General features: G+C 35.8%; 1 protein-coding gene and 1 long non-coding RNA gene across 5 annotated transcripts; both read right to left on the bottom strand.

Annotated features, from left to right (window-relative positions):
* Nucleotides 1–1,709: 1,709 nt before the first annotated feature.
* On the bottom strand, nucleotides 1,710–9,450 carry LOC148606637 (uncharacterized). 4 transcript variants are annotated; one of them, XR_015915399.1, is made up of 6 exons: nucleotides 9,314–9,450; nucleotides 5,642–5,697; nucleotides 5,180–5,284; nucleotides 3,320–3,419; nucleotides 2,629–2,687; nucleotides 1,710–1,819 (listed from the first exon to the last, which is right to left on the bottom strand). It is a non-coding gene; the product is annotated as an uncharacterized LOC148606637 (long non-coding RNA). The 4 variants fall into 4 exon arrangements; XR_015915397.1 differs by having other exon boundaries at nucleotides 5,180–5,309; nucleotides 5,647–5,697; XR_015915396.1 differs by having other exon boundaries at nucleotides 5,647–5,697.
* Nucleotides 9,451–14,711: 5,261 nt separating this feature from the next.
* Nucleotides 14,712–21,722, bottom strand: LOC148606636 (uncharacterized). Its single transcript, XM_088545760.1, has 7 exons — nucleotides 21,581–21,722; nucleotides 19,973–20,075; nucleotides 19,379–19,431; nucleotides 17,765–17,852; nucleotides 17,045–17,104; nucleotides 16,039–16,074; nucleotides 14,712–14,811 (listed from the first exon to the last, which is right to left on the bottom strand). Exons 1-7 carry the CDS (start codon nucleotides 21,635–21,637, stop codon nucleotides 14,738–14,740), a joined length of 471 nt encoding a protein of 156 aa, XP_088401886.1. The 5' UTR covers nucleotides 21,638–21,722; the 3' UTR covers nucleotides 14,712–14,737.
* Nucleotides 21,723–22,205: the final 483 nt, after the last annotated feature.

Below are 22,205 nucleotides of genomic sequence, written 5' to 3'. Positions count from 1 at the left end.
GTGAAGTGTTTTATATATAATCTTATTTACAACCAATAGATATACTGCAAATATGGATATTTTGGCCTGGGGTTATTTTCTCGGTTTTCTGGCAAAAATATACATGTTTTATTATGGTGAGTTTAGTTTTGGAGCATATAGAATTTTATGTGTTTATTGGAACTTTTTTCATCTTTCCACAATTATCCTATTATAAACAAATATTGTTGGCTAATCGGTCTGTTATTTTTATCACTCAATAAGATACCAATAAATTAATCCCATAATTATTGTCATATTACTTGCTTAAGTTCACACCTACCAGTGACCCGTGCAGGTCCGGGTGTCAAAAGAATGGGCCTGCAGCAGCGCTAAGCTTCTAAAAGGCGACTAAATAGTGCTCAGAACCCTAGCCGGGGAGGGGGCTAGGGTGCTCTGTCCACAGAGCAACTGGGTTGTGTGCCCCAGGTGATGGAATGGTGTACCGTTGTTTGTTTGTTGGGGTTCAACGTCCAAGCAGCAATATTTCAGCTATATTAAGACGATGAACATGTAATTGATGATAAAATGAACATGAAATTGATGATAAAATGAACATGACATGATGATAAAATGAAATAGGGATGGGACACAAGCACAATGGGGTCGAAAAATTTTGATTGCCACTGAAAATAGGTAGAGGTGGGTAGGGTCGGGCAATTTAGCCTCCTGTGGCGGAGCCCTATGGTTCCTACTCCTATCGAATACCACAGTTGGGTTTTTTAACGTGCAAGGAACGTGGCAACTTTCCCCAACACGGTGCACCACTATGGTTTGCGGTCAGGTTTTCCGTATTATAACCTGAAAACACTAGCATATAGCACACCAGGGGTACCCCATTCCACCACCTGGGACACACAACCCAGTTGCTCTGTGGGCAGAGCGCCCTAGCCCTCGGCTATGGTTCTGAGCACTATTTAATCGCCTCCGAGAAGCTTAGCGCTGCTGTAGGCTTAATCTTTTGACACCCGGACCTGCATGGGGCAATTACAGTTGCTTGATTTATGTGACTATGTCTTGGATAGAGTGTGTCTCGAGGAGCTATATTTTTGTAGCTGGACTAACACATGATTTATAAACCACTTGCAATGTGACGTATGCGCCAGGCGGAGCAGGACATGTTTACCATTCTGGGGCATCTGATGAAATGTCCAGTGTCATGCTGGATTACATAAAATTAGAGATTTATTTGTGTTCTTGTGTCTAATTCCTTACCTTCAGTTTTTATATGTAATTGTTCTTTGTTCTATCGGCTACATTGTGAAAGTAGATTTTCTATGTCCACTCTTTCCAAGTCAAGCCATGAATTTGGATTTTGATAAATCTGAATTATTTCTACGCGTCAGTATGTTTTGCCAATACAATACATGTTTATTTTTTAAAAATATATATTTTGCATGATCCAAACATTGATCGCGAACATTTTTAGGTGGACAACTACTAATATGCTTTCTAGTTGAATTAGGTGTGTGATAGGGAAAATGCAGATGGATGGTGCTTTCACACTTGAAGTTTTGTTGGGGCATACATCCCAGTTGCTCTGTGGGCAGAGCGCCTAGCCCCCGGCTAGGTTTCTGAGCACTATTGAGTCGCCTTATACGACAAGCTTAGCGCTGCTGCAGCCCTATTCTTTTGACACCCGGACCTGCACGGGGCTCATGTTTCATAAAAACGATAATAAGAATACAACATAAATTGTGAAAACAGACAAGTTTTTTTATGATAAAACAGGCTGCCCGATTCCGCCACATGTATTACAACAGGGTGGTGGCCCACAGCACATTAGACAAAATGTTCTAGGCTAGAAATAGAAGAAAATATGTTATTTATGCAAATTCAACAAATTATGTACAAAACAATGTATAGATATATGTATTTATCACGTTGCCAGGAGTACTCAGATATCAGCATTATTATATTTAAATACGTACATTTAAGAAGTTGGAGTTGACGGATTTTGTTTAGTTACATCAGAAGTACATAAAACCAAATATTTTGAAAGGAAGCCATACACAGAACCGATAGGTCTTCCCCCTGTATTTCAAGTTTTATATACGCGGTAATTTTTCAAATATGAGATTTTAGTACTTGTCAAACAAGCTGGACTGCTGGGTCGATGACTTTTGCTCCATGGGATCTACACAGTGATTTGTTTTATACAATAATACCAATCAAATGAAGAAAATGATATTCATATTTCCCATAATCAATATCAGTTTTGAGCACCACCCACGTATTACCATTAATAGATGTACATAAAATATCCTTTTAAAAATCTGTTTTTGTAATAATAAGTCTAATAAGATGTTAAATTCTATCTTATTCGTTATTGTTGTTGATTATATTTTCTTTTTCATATCTTTATATTTTATACATTTTGTTATTTTAGGTACATTGAACCTAGGTAATTATTCGATTCCAATTGTACTTGTACGATACGTGTATAAATAGTCGTGAGTTATGAAGACACAAGTGTTAAAGAAACACTGTACTTGATTTTATCAAACATTGCAGTCATTGAGTAATTTTCAAGATAAGTATAACTACATAATTATTTGAGTCATTGAGTCGTTTTCACGATAATTATAACTACATATCTCTTACTCTTACTTTAAAGGGATATACACAGTTTAAAACATGACATGGTCCAGTTTTACAGCATATTTTTCCTTGAAAAGAATAAAATATAAACAGTTATCTACACCAGAAGTAATGGCATTTATCTTCAGACTATGAAAATTTAATCCTTGATTTTTGACTCTGAACTATTTGGACGAAAACTGTTTGATCAATCGAACGGTACCTAATTAAAACTGGTCTGACATGCTGAAGCATGATTTTATGTTCTAACTCAAAGACAAAAAGCCCACATGCATGTTTGTGATCTAACTTTGACATGTTATACTGACACTAATCACATTAACCATTCGTCGAATCGAACTAATGACCTCTCGCCCTCGTGGTCTACTCGCCACCACGAGACCACATAGCCGGATAACGATTCAAAATTCGATGTTGTTGATTTGCTATGAAACGATTTCAAACGTCAGTCCAAATAAGGAATACACTGAACTCAAGCATGGCTGTATTAAGTTTTATTTTTTAAATGGTTTTATTTTTTTAACACCAATCGCACAAGTTCAGAACAATATCACCCCGTTAGAGATAATAGTCAAGTTATTAGTTGGTCATAATTTGTTTTGTGAAAAGTTACTGCTGAAATAAATATAAACAATTGTTGTGTGTAGTTAGTCCCAATCAATATGAAGGATTAGTTCGATGATACATTAAATATTTTTACCTGGCGCACATTCAGAGTTCGAAAGGCATCCTGAATATATGTTGGCCGTTGCACAATAATCTTCGTTATACGGGTGTGGTTTTGGACATCGTCCGATACCCTTTATAGCAAAAAATGCTTAAGTTATTCATATGTAAGTGAGCTGTTCTTCTATATTTCCAAATAAATTTTAGTAACACTTAGATATGTAGTATAAAGCAGCTACATGTATTTGATTATATGCAGATGCTCTGAAGTATAGATGGCTACAAACTATTCTTTCAAAAGTGAGGTTTTTCGGAAATGACGAATATCGTCTAGAAATGATTGTTTGAATTTTCATACAGATGCATAGCAGGTGTTATATAGGGAGTCCCGTATATTTCCGTTGGTCGATAGACAGCTATGCAATAATCTAGTAGTGATTAAGTCAATGTAATTTGAGTACAGAGAGCTTCGCTCTATTGAGGCAATGCCTACAATCATAAAAGTATTTTACAAAACTAGATTTACAGTGAAGGTACGTCACATGTAGCTCTGTCCGTATAATAAACATTCATTTAAAAATAAGGGTTTAATAAAGACTAGTGTTACTTGAACCTTTATTTGTTCATTTGAATTTTTTAAAAACTTGGTGCTTCGATTCACAAACAATTGCGACGTTTGTATAAAGTTTATAAAATCAAAAATTATCTGTAAGTTTTTATTTCGCAGATAGCGATGTTTTATCTAAAGATCACACGAATATCAATCCGCTGTATACAAAATTTTAAAATGTTGAAAAAATAACAACAAATAACGGAGGATAATTTTTGTAGCATATAGGATCATCAATTGGTTATCGTAAATATCTTCTTGTGTCAATAACGCAATAAGATTTAACTCGTGCGCTGAATAAGTTCCACACACTTGTTAAATCTAAGCGTTCTTAGGCACTTGTGATCATATGCTGGAATTTTTTTTTCCAATTAATTATCCTATAAACATTGACCTTGACCACCTGATATTTTCTGATGATACAATTCGGTTTTGGACACAACAGTGGTAATTCAATATTTTATATAAAAGCATCCAGAGGTGATAATAGAGGATAATACACATTTGTAATATGTTGTTATTGTTACTTTCAATGATTTGTGTTGTAATTTAAAGTAATTCGAAAGGTTTATTGTTTGTTCGTTTGTTGGGGTTTAACGTCCGAGCAGCAATATTTCAGCTATATTCAGACGATGAACATGAAATTGATGATAAAATGAACATGAAATGATGATGAAATGAAAAAGGGATGGGACACAAGGACAATGGGGTTGACAAATTTTGATTGCCACTGGAAATAGGAAGAGGTGGGTAGGGTCGGGCAATTTAGCCTCCTGTGGCGGAGCCCTATGGTTCCTACTTCGGGAGAATACCACAGTAGGGTTCTTCAACGTGCGAGGAACGTGGCATCTTTCCCAACACGGTGCACCACTATGGTTTACGGTCAGGTTTTCCGTATTATAGCCTGACAACCCCAGCATGTAACACGCCAGGAGTACCCCATTCCACCTCCTCGGGCACACATCCCAGTTGCTCTGTGGGCAGAGCGCCCTAGCCTCCGGCTAGGGTTCTGCGCACTACTTAGTCGCCTTTTACGACAAGTTAAGCGCTGCTGTAGGCCTATTCTTTTAACACCCGGATCTGCACGGGGTCGAAAGGTTTTAAAATTGACAAAAAACGAATTACAAGTAGTTACATTATATTTATCACACTCTCAACAAACATCAATAAATTCAAACGACTAAAAATATCGATCTTGTACTTGTTTTCGTGTTGATCATAATTACAATATTGTTCAAAGTGAAAATCAAATTACATGTACATCAATCATTAATGTTAAAATACCTTTCCACAATGGACTAAGGTGATGAGTCCAACAGCAACCATCATCCAATTCATGATACTTGGCGTTTCAGTGTTCTTTTTCAAGACTGACTTTTTCTGCTCCTTCTAACATACAGCAAAGAACTAACTGCTGCTCGGACGTTAAACCCCAACAAATAAACAAATTGTCTATAGGAGTAGTCCATATTATATCATCACTCAAGGTATTTCAAAGTGGATTTACAATATGTGAGCTACAGCGAGTACATTATAGTTTTTTTTTTTTTTTTTTTAAATGTTTTATTTGTACCATACTGAAGAAAAATGTGTTGTCTTATAGATGAACAAGAATAAGAAAACAGGGAAAGGTAAAATAACGCTCTAAGAAATGTGGATAAGTTGAGCGTGTCTTCTATGATCAATGAAAATGAACGGAATTTGAATGAAGTTTAATTTCAGAAAAAAAAAACTGTAAAGGCATACTTTACCGAATACGCAGGGAACTTTTTTCGCCACTTTCGCACTAGAAATTTATAACCCTAAAATGAAAATAAATTAAGGAAAGGCTTTATAACATACTTGCTTTTCGATATACGAGTTCGTATTAAGTATCAGTCTTTGTGAGAATCATACAAATTCTGTAATATGTGATATTCCCCCAAAAAAGCTACACATTTTATTTTTTAGTATTAATTTGCGCTATAGGTCTATATGATGAAATGTATAATCATTCATTCCAATCTGTCCGCACTTAGAAGATAGATCACATAGAAAATCCAACAGGTTCTATTGTATTTTAGTGTCATTTATATATTTATAGTCTTAAGTTTTGGGTCAGACTGTATTTTTTTCCATTTATCTCCAAAACCGTTAGGTTTAGCCAAACTCTTTCAAATGCTGAAAAGATCCTTATTATGAGGCTTTCAAAAATCTTCAGGGATCAAAGTTGTCGGGCGACTCATTTTAAGAGTCATTGGCCTTTTGAGAAGAAAAATGAATGTTCCTTGGGTATCTTACTTAGAAGTGATGTGGAGATTTTCTACAATGCATTCTATATAATATAGATCTCTTATGAACACTGGTTCTATGAACATTTACATGTTATTTTCCGTTTATCCCCGTGCAGTTCCGGGTGTTAAAAGAATAGGCCTGCAGCAGCGATAAGCTTGTCGTAAAAGGCGACTAAATGGTGCTCAGAACCCTAGCCAGGGGCTAGGACGCTCTGCCCACAGAGCAACTGGGATGTGTGCCCCAGGTCGTGGAAGAGGGTACCCCTGGTGTGTTACATGCTGGGGTTGTCAGGCTATAATACGGAAAACCTGACCGCAAACCATAGTGGTGCACCGTGTTGGGAAAGGTGCCACGTTCCTCGCACGTTAAAGAACCCTACTGTGGTATTCTCCCGGTGTAAGAACCATAAGGCTCCGCCACAGGAGGCTAAATTGCCCGATCCTACCCACCTCTCCCTATTTCCAGTGGCAATCAAAATTTGTCGACCCCATTGTCCTTGTGTCCCATCCCTTTTTCATTTCATCATCATTTCATGTTCATTTTCTCATCAATTTCATGTTCATTGTCTGAATATAGCTGAAATATTGCTGCTCGGACGTTAAACCCCAACAAACATATTTTCCGTTTACCTAAGTATTTCAAACAAAATATAAAAAAAAATAGGCCCGTGCAGGTCGGGGTGTCAAAAGAATAGGCCTGCAGCAGCGCTAAGCTTGTCGAAAAAGGCGACTAAAACGTGCTCAGGAACCTAGCCGGGGGCGTGTTACATGCTGGGGTTGTTCATTTTAGCATCGATTTCATTTTCATTGTCTGAATATAGCTGAAATATTGCTGCTCGGACGTTAAACCCCAACAAATAAAACAAACAATAAAAAAAAAATAAAATGTGTAGGCTTTCCAACCGTGTATCACATTTTGCATGATTCATAGCTGGAGTGCTTCCTATAAGTATACAATACAATACTAATTTGTTTATTGTTGTAATGTTTTAATCATTTCATCAGTCTAACAATCAAGCAGGAAAATTGAAAATAAATAGATGGAAATCTTGCCAAAACAAATCTTGATTAAAGCGAAAATCAAGACACTTCCAAGTTTCATCATATTAGTTTTAATGCATTTTGAATCTTGGTAAACCGATGCCAATCTGTACACCCTCGGCAAATCCCGGCAATGCTCGGAATAAACACTTGATCCCGAGATTGGCTGAGAAGTAACGATTGAAACCGATGCCTGCCTGATCCGAACAAACTGTACAGACCAGAAGAAGTTCGGTTAGGACAGGTTTCACTGTATCTACATATTGACAATGGATGTATCAGTTTGAAAATTTAGAAGGATTTCAAGGATGACAAAAAAGAATTGCGTTTTTACAAAACAAAAATGAATATATAAAAATAAAAACAAAATGAGATAACAAATAAAAAAGGAGAACTTTTGTTTCAGGGAGGTCAAATGACAACACTTTGACAGTGTTATATTTTTATGTTAGTTAACATAATTTGTCAATAGATGGCAATATACTAGTAACATATTTAACTTTAATAGAAAAATCCATTATGAATCATGAATGTTGTTCACGATCAAGTCTCCTGCACATATATTTATGTTGCCGGAATATTATGCAGTTTTAAATTTGCAATGCTTTGAACGAAAGAACGTTGCCCCGTGCAGGTCCGGATGTTAAAAGAATAGGCCTGCAGCAGCGCTAAGCTTGTCGTAAAAGGCGACTAAATAGTGCTCAGAAACCTAGCCGGGGGCTAGGCGCTCTGCCCACAGAGCAACTGGGATGTGTTCCCCAGGTCGTGGAAGAGGGTACCCCTGGTGTGTTACATATTTAACTTTAATAGAAAAATCCATTATGAATCATGAATGTTGTTCACGATCAAGTCTCCTGCACATATATTTATGTTGCCGGAATATTATGCAGTTTTAAATTTGCAATGCTTTGAACGAAAGAACGTTGCCCCGTGCAGGTCCGGATGTTAAAAGAATAGGCCTGCAGCAGCGCTAAGCTTGTCGTAAAAGGCGACTAAATAGTGCTCAGAAACCTAGCCGGGGGCTAGGCGCTCTGCCCACAGAGCAACTGGGATGTGTTCCCCAGGTCGTGGAAGAGGGTACCCCTGGTGTGTTACATGCTGGGGTTGTCAGGATATAATACGGAAAACCTGACCGCAAACCATAGTGGTGCACCGTGTTGGGAAAGATGCCACGTTCCTCGCACGTTAAAGAACCCTGCTGGGGTATTCGATAGGAGTAGGAACCTTTGCGCTCCGCCACAGGAGGCTAAATTGCCCGACCTTACCCACCTCTCCCTATTCCAGTGGCAATCAAAATTTGTCGACCCTATTATCCTTGTGACCCATCCTTTTTGTTTCATTTCATGTTCATTTTATCATCCATTTCATGTTCATTGTCTGAATATAGCTGAAATATTGGTGCTCGGACGTTAAAGCCCAACAAACAAACAAACAAACGAAAGAACGTTGAAATAAATTTCTTGAATTCTTTTTAATTGATTTGCATATACTGTCCTTTAGTATCCCTTTCTTAATATTTTTTTTTGTCTAATGATGGATTGCTTGTTAGGGGTTTAACTCCCGAGCAGCAATATTTCAGCTATATTCAAGCGATGTACATGAAATGGATGATAAAATGAACATGAAATGATGAAATGGAAAATGGGATGTGACAGAAGGATAATGGGGTCGACAATTTTTTAGTGCCACTGGAAAAAGGATGAGATGGGTAGGGTCGGGCAATTTAGCCTCCTGTGGCGGAGTCCTATCGTTCCTACTCCAAACAAATAACACAGAAGGGTTCTCTAACGTGCAAGGAACGTGTCATTTTTCCCACAGGTTGCACCACTATGGTTTGCGGTCAGGTTTTCCGTATTATGGCCTGACAACCCCAGCATGTAATATTCCGGGGTTACCCTATTTCACCACCCAGGGCACACAACCTACTTGCTGTGTGGGTAGAGCGCCCTAGCCCCCGGCCAGAGTTCTGAGCACCATTTAGTCGCCTTTTTCGACAAGCTGAGCGCTTGACACCAGGACCTGCATGGGGCTATTTTCTAATAAAATAATTAAAACGATGTATTTGCAAAATGATATTAAATGAAGTTAAATGTTAGCAACTCACCAGATCGTGCCCGCCTTTTCAAAATTTATAATTCAGAATCAGATACACAATGTTTGCAATATATATACACAAATAACGCTGATAAAGTAAGTTGTTTCGCTTATTTCTGCGGTGTTAAGGATCTAGTCGTAATAAATATATACTTGTTTAATAATAACAATTTTCGACGTAACACATTTCTTGTTTCTTATGTTAAATGTCAAAGCAATTTTTGCTTCTTACCTAACAAGTCAAATTTTTCAATGCCATGAACATGACACTGGTTAATGCAATTCATTCTTTTAATAAATTATGCATGGTATGAAAACTCAACATTTCAGCGGCTTACCAGCGGTAATATACATATATATTTTTTTAATTAAATATCGAATGTCATCGAGGTTTACAAGTCTACAAACACTGATCTAATCTCACAACATCGACTACTGAATGTTATTATTGCTATATTTGTTTTGCACCCGTGGCATGCATATAATAAACTTTCTTGAGTGCGAACCAAGCATGTGTTACATGAGATGACTGCTTTTTGATTTCCGATTGCTTTTTAAAGGTATTGCATACGTGGGGTTTATAAAAAGAATTTTGCATATAAGAACAATGTTTCTTGTTCAATAAATCATAAAATACATAAGTAAATTAAATTTAAAACGGCATATGATACCTAATTACGATGATTTTATGACAAATGGAAAAAAAACGAACAAACAAAACAAACTGGTCAACTTGATATACGTTTTAAATATAAAATTCACTATAATAATAATCTTTTAAATCATGGTATGTAGCTCTACACGTCACATGAAGTCAAACACATCAATCCAATTAAGCAGGTAAGGGATGTGACTCTTACAAATCATTGTTACGTTTGTGTTGAGTATTTTACATCAATCTCAACTAAGCGTTCATAACTTGGATTGATTACATTCTATTTTAAATGAAAGCTTGACAGGCTTTGTTGAAATTGAATATGATGCAAACATCACTGATTTAAAAAAATATGTCCCTTACCCTATGTCTACCCGTCTCTTGAAGATATATGAACCTTACTTTAGGGACTTCAGTTTAATCCCAAAATTTGATCCTATCAAACATCTTTTCATCTAACTCTGAATGAATTGAAAATCTGTCTTAACTAGACAATTTTAAAGTCCTTCCGTGTCAATTAAAATGACTAATAGTCAGTTTTCATACAGTTGTCATATTTGCAAGTTTGCAAACTTTGTCTTCCCTAAAGTGCTTACAGGGACAAGGTTCGTACCTTTATCTAATATAAGTATGACATGTATATTATAATCTGTAATGTTGCATTTTAGGTAAGACTTGTATGTTATAATATTGAATCCTGAAGAAAAAATAAAATGTTTCATTTCAATGACATTATTTTTGTAATAATGTTTTTTGCTTTTTATTATTATTCGAGACTCATGATTTTGTAGATAAGAATATGCCTTATAAATTTCTTTTTTCATCAAGACTTTGATGTCAACATGGTATCTACTAAATTAATTTTATGCGTGATTGCATGATATCATAAGTTAACAGGAAGACTGCTTTTGCTTGCGTATACAAATAAAATGCAGGCATGTGGGTAAAGGACATATGTTGCATTATAATATCCTGATTTGAATTTAAGGCAGTTCCCCTAGAAATTCACAAGATTTATGCACGTATATGAAAATACATTGAACGTGTAGTTGACAATTACATAAATTTCATGCAACATTTCACCCAATAAAAGTATAGAAAAACAGGACAGAAGTAGACAGTTAGAATATGTTAATTAGGTATTGCATTTCGTCAATATTGAAAATGGACTGAACAATGAAAAGAGCATTGCAAGATGAATTAAAAGGGTTATAAAGTGTAAAAATAATGGCTAAAGAAAAAAGTGCTTCCTTTGAGACACACTGTCTACTTTTAAGAAGGCAAAAAACAAAACCAAACAAACAAACAAAAAACTCAATAACATACAAATGAAAATAAAAAAAACATACCAAATAAAAAAAAGGAAAAAAAAACGTAAAAAAGGAAACTGTAAACTCAAGTACCAAAATAATTTTCATTTGAATTTCCTTACATTTAAGTTTTTATTGAAGAATTGTTTGCCCAACGAGATAACGAAAACGTCGTGGACCGAAATATTCTTCATTACCTGTTTTTAAATGCTTTATAGTAAACATTAAATGTATGTTATGTCATGTCTAAAGTTAGGACTAATTTAAAACAAATACGTTTTTTAAATAAGACATTGATTGAATATTAAGGGTTACCCCACCAGCTTATGGCGAAAAAAAATGATTGGCAAAATGTTTTAAAAAAATACATTTTCGATTTGCTGATAATTGAACATAACCTTCTCTGTGTAATGGTACGAAACATCTACGCAAAGTTTCAAAGTATTCATTTTTCGGTTTTCAAGTTATTATCTGGAAACGTTCGGAAGACGAACAGACGGACGGACGGACTCACTGAGGAACCGACACGCAATATTACTGAGGTTCTCACATTATACTTCGCAGGGCAGGGTACGAAAAGTGTATGACAAATTCAATGTGCTTTTGTTTGTTTGTTTGTTGGGAATTAGAGCCCGAGAAGCAGTATTTCAGCTATATTCAGGCGATGAACATGAAGTGGATGATAAAATGAACATGAAATGATGATGAAATAAAAAACGGGTCTGGACACACGGATAATGGGGTCGAGCAATTTTGATTGCCACTGGAAATAGGGAGAGGTGGGTAGGGTCGGGAAATTTAGCCTCCTCTGGCGGAGCCCTATGGTTCCTACGCCGAGAGAATACCATAGTAGGTTTTTTTAACTTGCAAGGAACGTGGCATCTTTCCCAAAACGGTGCACTATTATGGTTAGCGGTTAGGTTTTCCGTGTTATAGTCTGACAACCCAGTTGCTCTGCGTGCAGAGCACCCTAGCCCCCGGCTAGGGTTCCGAGCACTATTTAGTCGCCTTTTACGACAAGCTTAGCGCTGCTGCTGGCCTATTCTTTTGACACTCGGACATGCACGGGTCACTTCAATGTGCTTAGCAACTTAATGACCATTGTGTGATTGAATTACTAGGATGAAATGTCTATTTTGAACGCCATAAATATCTGTGTGACAGAATCCTGAATAATGAGTATGAGGAAATGTGGCTTAAAAGGTCTCTCATCTTATCCGTTTAGTTATCAGTCCCTTGTTGAAAAATACTCAGTTTCGTCTAAAGTAATGAATAATTATTTGTTTGTAAAATGTTCTTTGTGCTGATGTAACCGCCGACTTATTGATTATGACAATCGAATGCGAATCACCACTAGTATATTCACGCCGCTATAGAAAAGGGGGTTTAGCGCGTTGTAAAACGTACATTTAAACAACCATTTCGTTTGAAATTGTTGTACCACGTCAGGACCATTGCGGTACCAGCTTCTGCCATAATGTTATATCTATTTTGCCAGATTCATTTCGGACTTAACTTGATAATGAATCGGATAAGTGCTCGGTAATTTTGTTACCCTTATTAATTGACTGTTATGTAATTCTGTTTAAGGATATAAGTATTAGTCAATTTACCCATGGGAGCCTTTTTTGTTTTGTAGGTTTCGTCCCTCTGAAAATAACTTGCCAAAATTGCGTGCATTCCTGCTTTCACCTCGTGCAGGTTCGGGTGTCAAAAGAATAGGCCTGCAGCAGTCGCTAAGCTTGTCGTAAAAGGCGACTAAATAGTTTTTTTTTTGTTTGTTTGTTGGGGTTTAACGTCCGAGCAGCAATATTTCAGCTATATTCAGACGATAAACATGAAATGGATGATAAAATGAACTTGAAATGAAAAAAAGGATGGGACACAAGGATAATAGGGTCGACAAATTTTGATTGCCACTGGAAAAAGGGGGGATGGGTAAGATCGGGCAATTTAGCCTCCTGTGGTGGAGCGAAAAGGTTCCTACTCCTATCGAATACCACAGCAGGATTCTTTAACGTGCGAGGAACGTGGCATCTTTCCCAACACGGTGCACCACTGTGGTTTGCGGTCAGGTTTTCCGTATTATAGCCTGACAACCCCAGCATGTAACACGCCAGGGGTACCGCATTCCACCACCTGGGGCACACAGAACAATAAAAATATCAGCTTGGTGCATAAAACATTAAACCTGATATTGCTGCTCGGACGTTAAACCCCAACAAACAAACAAACAAACTGATATAGCATACATTGAGGTATCATTATTTGTATTAAGGCATTGTATAGAGTTTGTTTAACTGAATTAAGTTGCTCTTCTTCCCATTTTTTTTTTCGAAATATGGATGCATTTTTTTTCTTTTTCTTTTTTTTATTTCATTTCATTCCGCACATTATATTAAGCACGCCATGCGAATATTTTAATGTTAAGCTCTTGTGAATAGCATTCAAAGTAATAGACTTGTGCCCATACACATGTATAGTGTATAAGTTAAAGATTATTTTTACTTATTGAATAATTTTTGTTTGATTATTCACTAAATTAAGTCTCGCCCTTTCATATTGATATTTTAATTCGTTATATAAAGCATGTGTAACCTTTACGAGGATGAAGTTCAATCTGTTGATATGTGATGCAATTTATTAATTAGATTTAACCAAGGGTTATTTCATTCATAATTTAACAAAACAAAACAAATTTTTAATGTAGACAATGCACATTTTGATGTTTGTGCGAACTTACAAAAAATTCCTTACTCGGTATTATAAGTTAACTTCCCTTAGACTAAAATTTAGCCTTCATTGCTTCTATAAGTGAAATTATTATTGATACCATTGTGGGATGTTTGTCTTTATAACATGTTAATTATTCTTTATTATAGATTAGTGATGTTTTTTTTCATGGAAAGTGCGGATCGTTTTTTTTAAGTGCATCATCCATGTGAATATATCTTTTGGTGTATCCATAAGCGCCATGAAAACTGATTTGTTCAACTTGACATAGTTTTCCTTTCCTCTTTCGTCTACCCCGGACTTGACTTTTTAAGAGCAAATCGACGGGTGTTTCGTGAAAAGCAGAGGACATTTACCCTACCGGTCCACCTGGTCCATGCTCCCAGTTTTTAGTGGAGTCCAAGTTGCTTATTTGCTTTTGTTACTTTGTATGTATTATTTTAGTTACTTTATGTTCTTTGTTGTGTATGTCTGTTTTCCTTGACTGGTCTTTGCCCCTAGATTACATTCTTTTGATTACTGATACAACCTTGGTTCCATTATTTACTCTTTGTATGTATGATTTTAGGTACTTTATGTTCTATGTTGTGTATGTCTGTTTTCCATGCCTGGTCTTTGTCCCTGGATTACATACTTTTGGTTACCGCTATAACCTTCGTTCCCTTGATTACTCTTTCATGTTTTGTAAACATTGCTGATGTACCACGTACTAGGTTGTTAATGTAGCTTTATTAAATCATAAGTGTTCTAGAAATCTACAATAGCTACAGCATGGTGGAGGACCACAACACGTCGCACAATCACGAGGTTCTGCAATATATAAAGCTATTGTTATGCACAATTCATCTACATGCTAACTACAATTGCTTTTACATGAAACATTTGTTATTGCACGATGTGCATGAAGAGAAGAAAAAGTCCAACGAAGACAAACAACAAAAAACAGAAGAAAAAAATATGTGTATAGGTATCATGCGTGAGGAAATAAAATAGTAGTCTTGTTTCCTGCCACCAACAAGAAAGCAATAAAAAAAGAGCGGTTGGTGGGGATATTATTTTATATTTCGAAAACAATTTACATTTGTTTAATGGGGGAACAATCTAAAATTTAATGATGGTCGATCAAAATTGTATATAAAATATTTTAGGGTAGGCACAAAAAATAGAGTACGAAAGGTAGCGGAAAACAGATATATTATTATTTGGGGGTATTACCCAGAATATATTTATATTTTGAAAAGCAACTTCAAGAAATGATCATTTTGCATTATTCAAAGTTCTCAATCGCATCAGCAGATACTTTACATGCCCACGATCCTAAACTTGCTCCCCTCAACATCAAGCTGTAACGCTTTATCTATAAAATCGATCATTTCTCTTGCTTGAAAGAGTGACGGGGTAACCGGATGAACTTTCGTAGGCAGTTAGCCATTTCCTTAGAACCGCTAGAACCTTTCCTTGATTACTCCTTACCAGTATCTATAGGCATGTAAGTAAATGTCCGATAGGTTTCAATCTCCTTGTCATTTTTTTTACGTACTTCTCTGTCTAAGAATCGGGCAAAATGTACATAAGGTTTGGCACATGAAGGAACAAAAAGCAGAGATTTTATTGCTTTTACCAATTAATTATACCTGATAATCACCAGAAATAACTATCAAAGTATTTGTAAAAATTGCCTTTTTTAAGATATTGATAGGTCAACTTTAGTTGAAATGCACTATGGAAAAAATGGCTTGCAAATTGTTCATTATATCGGCAGTCAAAAAATTTCTAAGACAGATGTTTCAGGATATACTTAAATGGGTTTTCAGTTGTTTTTTTGTAGATGTATTGAATATATTTGTGGCGAAAAAGACCAAATTGAGAAACATGATGTGCAACCAATTGCCTTATTCTTACACAGAATGGTACTTAACTAAATAAATACGGCAGTCCATGCAGTATTTCTATCCAAGGGAAGGCTAATTCTATTTTCTGATGTGAATTTATTTCATCGCTGCAAAACATACCTTAAACATACTACGCTATACTTACTAAACTCACGTTTACTCCTGTGACGAAACTGTAAGCCTTAATTTCAAGAAGTAAATATGAAATCAAGATATTTATCTAAGAGATACTGTCAACAAGGAATTATATTGTATAAAACATTTATTTTGTTTCGAGTTTAAGTATTTAACTGCGACAGACACAACCGCTTACGATGCATGTGAACGATGAAGGAAATTTATATCAAAAAGTCTTAATTACTCTACGTAGAGTTGATCTATGAATTTAGTAGTTACACATGTTACAGGAGATGATAGTATTAACCCTCAAGTGGTTGAAATAAAACAATTGATACCAGATTGGTTTGTTTGTTTGTTGGGGTTTAACGTCCGAGCAGCAATATTTCAGCTATATTCAGACGATGAACATGAAATGATGAAATGAAATAGGGATGGGACACAAGGACAATATGGTCGAAAATTTTTGATTGCCACTGGAAAAAGGGGGGATGGGTAAGAAATAGGGAGAGGTGGATAGCGTCGGGCAATTTAGCCTCCTGTGGTGGAGCCCTATGGTTCCTACTCCGGGAGAATACCACAGTAGGGTTCTTTAACGTGCGAGAAACGTGGCATCTTTCCCAACACGGTGCACCACTATGGTTTACGGTCAGGTTTTCCGTATTATAGCCTGACAACCCCAGCATGCAACACGCCAGGGGTACCCCATTCCACCACCTGGGGCACACATCCCAGTTGCTCTGTGGGCAGAGCGACCTAGCCCCCGGCTAGAGTTCTGAGCACTATTAAGTCGCCTTTTACGACCAGCTTAGCGCTGCTGCAGGCCTATTCTTTTAACACCCGGACCTGCACGGATAGATACCAGATTGGACAGTTTTTCAAGTTAGATATGACACGTAAGACAATGAGAACATTCTGGCCTAAATTTTATTCCGTGAAAACTCTTATACACTACTAAATTGCCAAAATTATATATCGTTATAAAAATAGTTAGATTTTGTGTCGTAATACGACAGTTGCCTTATTATACAAACCTTCTCTGGTCTTCTTCTGACAAACCTGTCCACATTTACGACTGTAACAACATATCTCATCTACAAAAAAAAATATGAAATAAAATATGAAATAAACAGTTAAAGAAAATGGATGAATACATTCCTAGGAAAAATTTTCTATTCAATACACCTAGGTCTAAATATGACTGATACAAAAATATGGCAAGCAATGACTGAATAACGATGTTGAACAAGTATGAACAAAACGATTCAATTGATGATCAATAGAACTGTCCAATTATACAAGGTAATTGTCAACATTGGTCAGGAATTGGACAAAATTACACTGAAAATGCAATGTGGTTGTTAGTTTTGAAGATCTACAAAATTCACGATACCGTCGTTAACGTCTAGATTTGATAATATAGTTATTGCATGATAGTAGACATTTAATCTGTTCACTGATTTTATACGCGACTAAGCAAAAATAAATATGTAAAGATAGTGTGAATCTCTTTGTGGTGAAATGTAACAGGTTGAAATAATTCATTTACTGATAATACGACTTTCTAGGAGAGGAATAAATAAAAAGGATAATAATAGCATTTTATTTATTTCAGGCGTAATATTTGAACAATGACATCACGTCGTTATGCAGAACAAAGACAAAAAAACTATAGCTACCTCACCGAACATCAATGTCTTTTACGTCAGAAATCGTGGTCACATTTTTACTACCAACTACATTATTGTAAATACCTTTTTTACAATCTCTGTTTGACATGCATTGATTGCTGCGTCCTATGCAGTAGATATAAGCTTGTCTTGGGCACTTTAATATGCCTCTCTAAAAAGGAATGAGCTTTGTCAGTGTAGGTAGCAAGCAAACATTTTACAATATCTCACATATAACGGTGTCACTCATTTTTGTGTGATGTATGAGTTAGCCAATCATAGTAACTTATACTCTAGGTCCTTGATGCATATTTGTAGCTAAAGGAAAACATTCATTGAGCCTAATTCATTCTTTAAAACAGATTATAATTCTAATGATGAGAAGAAATTTGAATATATACCAACAGGTTTGGTAGTAGAAACGTTTAAATTCTTGCCATCAAATGTTTGTTTATTTTAAACACCTATGCCTTTATCATTGAAATAATACAACCAATAAATTGTAAAGTATTAAGTAGCACTCCACATAAGAATCATGCAAATATCATACATGGTTGGAAAGCCTACATATTTTTATTTTTGACATTTTGTTTAAAATGCTTAAGTAAACAGAAAATAACGTGGATTTTCATAGATTGTTTGTTTGTTGGGGTTTAACGTCCGAGCAGCAATATTTCAGCTATATTCAGACAATGAACATGAAATGGATGATCTAATGAACATGAAATGATAAAACAAAGATGGGTCACAAGGAGAATAGAGTCGACAAAATTTTGATTGCCACTAGAAAAAAGGGGGGATGGGTAAGGTCGGGCAATTTAGCCTCCTGTGGCAGAGCACAAAGGTTCCTACTCCTATCGAATACCACAGCAGTGTTCTTTAAGGTGCGAGGAACATGGCATCTTTCCCAACACGGTGCACCACTATGGTTTGCGGTCAGGTTTTCCGTATTATAGCCTGACAACCCCAGCATGTAACATGCCAGGGGTACCCCATTCCACCACCTGGGGCACACATCCCAGTTCCTCTGTGGGCAGAGCGCCTAACCCCCGGCTAGGTTTCTGAGCACTATTTAGTCGCCTTTTACGACAAGCTTAGCGCTGCTGCAGGCCTATTCTTTTGACACCCGGACCTGCACGGGGTGATTTTCATAGAACCCTCGTCCATATGAGATATAAATTTATAAAGAATGTACTGTCTAATTCAAGATTAAGGGAGACTACTATATAAATGACAAAGAAATACAGTAGAAAAATTTGATTTTTAATGTGAATTATATTCTAAGAGCAGAAAGATTGGAATGAATGATTATACATTTCATCATTAGACATATAACGCAACTTAATGACAAAATAAAAATGTGTAGCCTTTTTACGATGTATCACTTATTGCAGAATTTACATGATTCTTACAGACTGCTACTTATACTATAGAAGAACCGCCAGATTATTTTACAAAACAATGCATAAACAAAACACAAATGATAATATAATGGAAATCTCTTTTTTAAATTGATTGTTATTGTTTTTCACTCGACCTTCTTCAAATCAAGATAAACATACGCATACTTGAACAGAAATTCAAAGCAACACAAAATGGTAGACACGACTGAAACCAAGAACACTTAACGGATCATGTAGTACTCATTTTTCACTTGAGTCGTATGTATTTTACAGAAAAATTAAATAAACTACATACTGGTCCGATACAGGCGGGAACATGACATCTCCCTGCTGGGCAGCATATCAAACCTGTGTACATGTACCGTATTCTCATTAATTTTGTTACATGTGTAAAGCGTGGACAGTGGATGTTAAATCTTAAATAGTCCATACAAATATCGATAGATTTGTTTCAAGATAACCTGTTACGTCAAAGCTTTGTAGCGCCTGAACATTTTGATTGTATTTACGGTTATTACTAGTAAATATCATTTAACCATAAAAAAAATTTATCATCTCATGTTCAATCAAAAACAATTTTTATGATATGAATTACTAACAAAAACTATGTTGTGAAGTGGCTCAAATTAAACGTCAATTAGAATAATGAACTTGTAAGGTACATAAGAAAATAAATACAAATAAAATATAAATAATACGTAAAAACAAATTGATAAATGTGAGCCCAAATTTTCGGCCTTGCGGCCCTCGTCAGGGGTAAAAAGTATTGGAAACAAAACTGTCAATTACCACCAGAGATTTTGAAGAGCACCTTGTATTTAGTTCCTTTCAAACGTGGCTATCGTTCACAAATTCATTATTTTTAAATTACTTATATGTTAATCTGTACCTTTACTTAAACAGTCCATGTCACTTTTACATCCGGGCATAAAAGATGCTCTTGCACAGAAATTAGGTTCGAACGGTGGGGGCTGAGGACAAACTCTACTACTCTGAAAAACAAAAGGCTCCCAGGAGCCTGAATCGCTCACCTTGAATTTTGGCAATAAATTTAACAAGTTGTCCAACAATTTTGACTCAAGAAGTCTTTGGTAGGACTTATCATAGGGATTATTTCAACAATTGAAAGTTTCTTTTAATCTCTCATAGTTTTCAAAATATTGACAGAAAACTCTAAAAAGGTCATTTTTCCCCTTTCAAGGGCAATAACTCTTACAAGAAGTCATCTGTCAACTTTTATCCCCGATGACGTTTGTAGTCTTAATAATAAGGATCATTTAAGCTATTGAAAGAATTTGGCTAAACCTAACGGTTTTGGAGATATATGAAAAAAAAACTAATGTCTGACTCATATCTTCTATTTTTAGTAACGGCAGCCATTGTTTTTTCAAGAGGCAAAGATCCCCATATCAGTTCTATGGACGATACACCAAGGAACATTCCTACCAAGTTTGGTTCTTACTGATCAAATAGCCACGTTCCTCGCACGTTAAAGAGCCCTGATGTGGTATTCGATAGGAGTAGGAACCTTTTCGCTCCGCCACAGGAGGCTGAAGTGCCCGACCCTACCCATCCCCCTTTTCCTTGTGGCAATCAAAATTTGTCGACCCTATTATCCTTGTGTCCCATCTTTGTTTTCATTTCATCATCATTTAATGTTCATTTTATCATTCATTTCATGTTGATCGCCTGAATATAGCTGAAATGTTGCTGCTCGGGCGTGAAACCCCAATCGTCAGTCAATCATTCATACTGATCAAATAATGTCAGAGAAGAAGATTTTTGAAAGAAATAACATTAAAAATAGCAAAACACATTAAAAAAGGGTAAGAACTCTAACATGGCTAAACCGATTAAAACTAAAATTTGGCTAGAGATAGATCGCATCATGCTGAACTCGTTTACCCGTGTCAGAATTTACTAAACCTAACGGTTTCGGAGATATATGTGAAAAACTACTGTCTGAACCCTATGTTATATTTTTAGTAACGGTGGTCATGCTTTGCGATGAATCAAGCATTCCAAAATCAGTTCTATGCAAGATACCACAAGGAACATTCATACATTTTACCAAGTTTGGTTCTAATTAGTCAAGTTGTTTCAGAGGACAAGAGTTTTGTATAACTGTTAACGACAACGGACAAAAAACGGACGCGAAGTGATGTCAATAGCTCACCTGGTCTTTGGCCAGGTGAGCTAACAAGCAAAACAAAATCGCATCTTAAATTCAAAATCAAAATAAAATTCAAATATAATTAAAGTCAATAAAGTCGTAAAAGATAATGATCACAATCAACATTAATAATAATAATGAAATTGCTAAAAATATTGATTAATGTTTACATTCCCATCGTACTTGAGCACATAAGAGCTACTGAGCAGTAAAACAAACTTGCTTATATCGATATTCACATTTTTTTTATTAATATTTTTAATATAAGAGTTCAAACCTTTTCTATATAAAATGAATCACTATTTAATTGTAATAATTGTTTACCTTTGCCTTGTTTATGAAGATGCAAAAGCCCAGAAATAGTAAAACAGTCTTCATCATGTAACTATTCACAATCTCCACAACTCGAGGTTGACAATATGCTGTGTGTGTGTTGTTTTTTTATTTTTTTATTTTTTTTTATTTTTCTTTCTTTTGGTTCTATCGACCAAACATAAATCAGATGAAGATGAATAATTTTGCATTTACTTCCTTAATTTGTGAATATTTTTATGACTATGTTTCCGGGGAAAATCGATCAAAATTGGATAAGAAAATTGAATAAGTGAACAATAGCCACGTTTTAAAGGTGAAAATGGAACTACATACAAATAAAGTATACATTAAACGTAAAAAGAAAATTTAAAAATCAAGATCAAACTCTTGCTGTTACGACCATCGTCAAGGGCAAAGATTTGCTATATTGATTTCTTTCGTCTGAATTGTTTTCTTCTAAAACCCATGAGGCGCTAAAATCTGTTATTATTTCTTGCAATTAAAGGAATCGAAAAACAATGAAGAACGCACTGCTGGGCGAAGGTTTTTTTTAAGCAGTTCATCGTGCCAATCTCCAAATTTGAGATGTAATTTGGTGCTCAATTTAGCTTTCCCCTCTAAAACTAAGTTAAAA

Source organism: Perna viridis, chromosome 9, assembly GCF_037379345.1.
Source record: "Perna viridis isolate PV_CMFRI_1.1 ecotype Kerala chromosome 9, ASM3737934v1, whole genome shotgun sequence".
NCBI lineage: Eukaryota > Metazoa > Mollusca > Bivalvia > Mytilida > Mytilidae > Perna > Perna viridis.
This window is presented reverse-complemented; position numbering and strand designations above follow the sequence as displayed.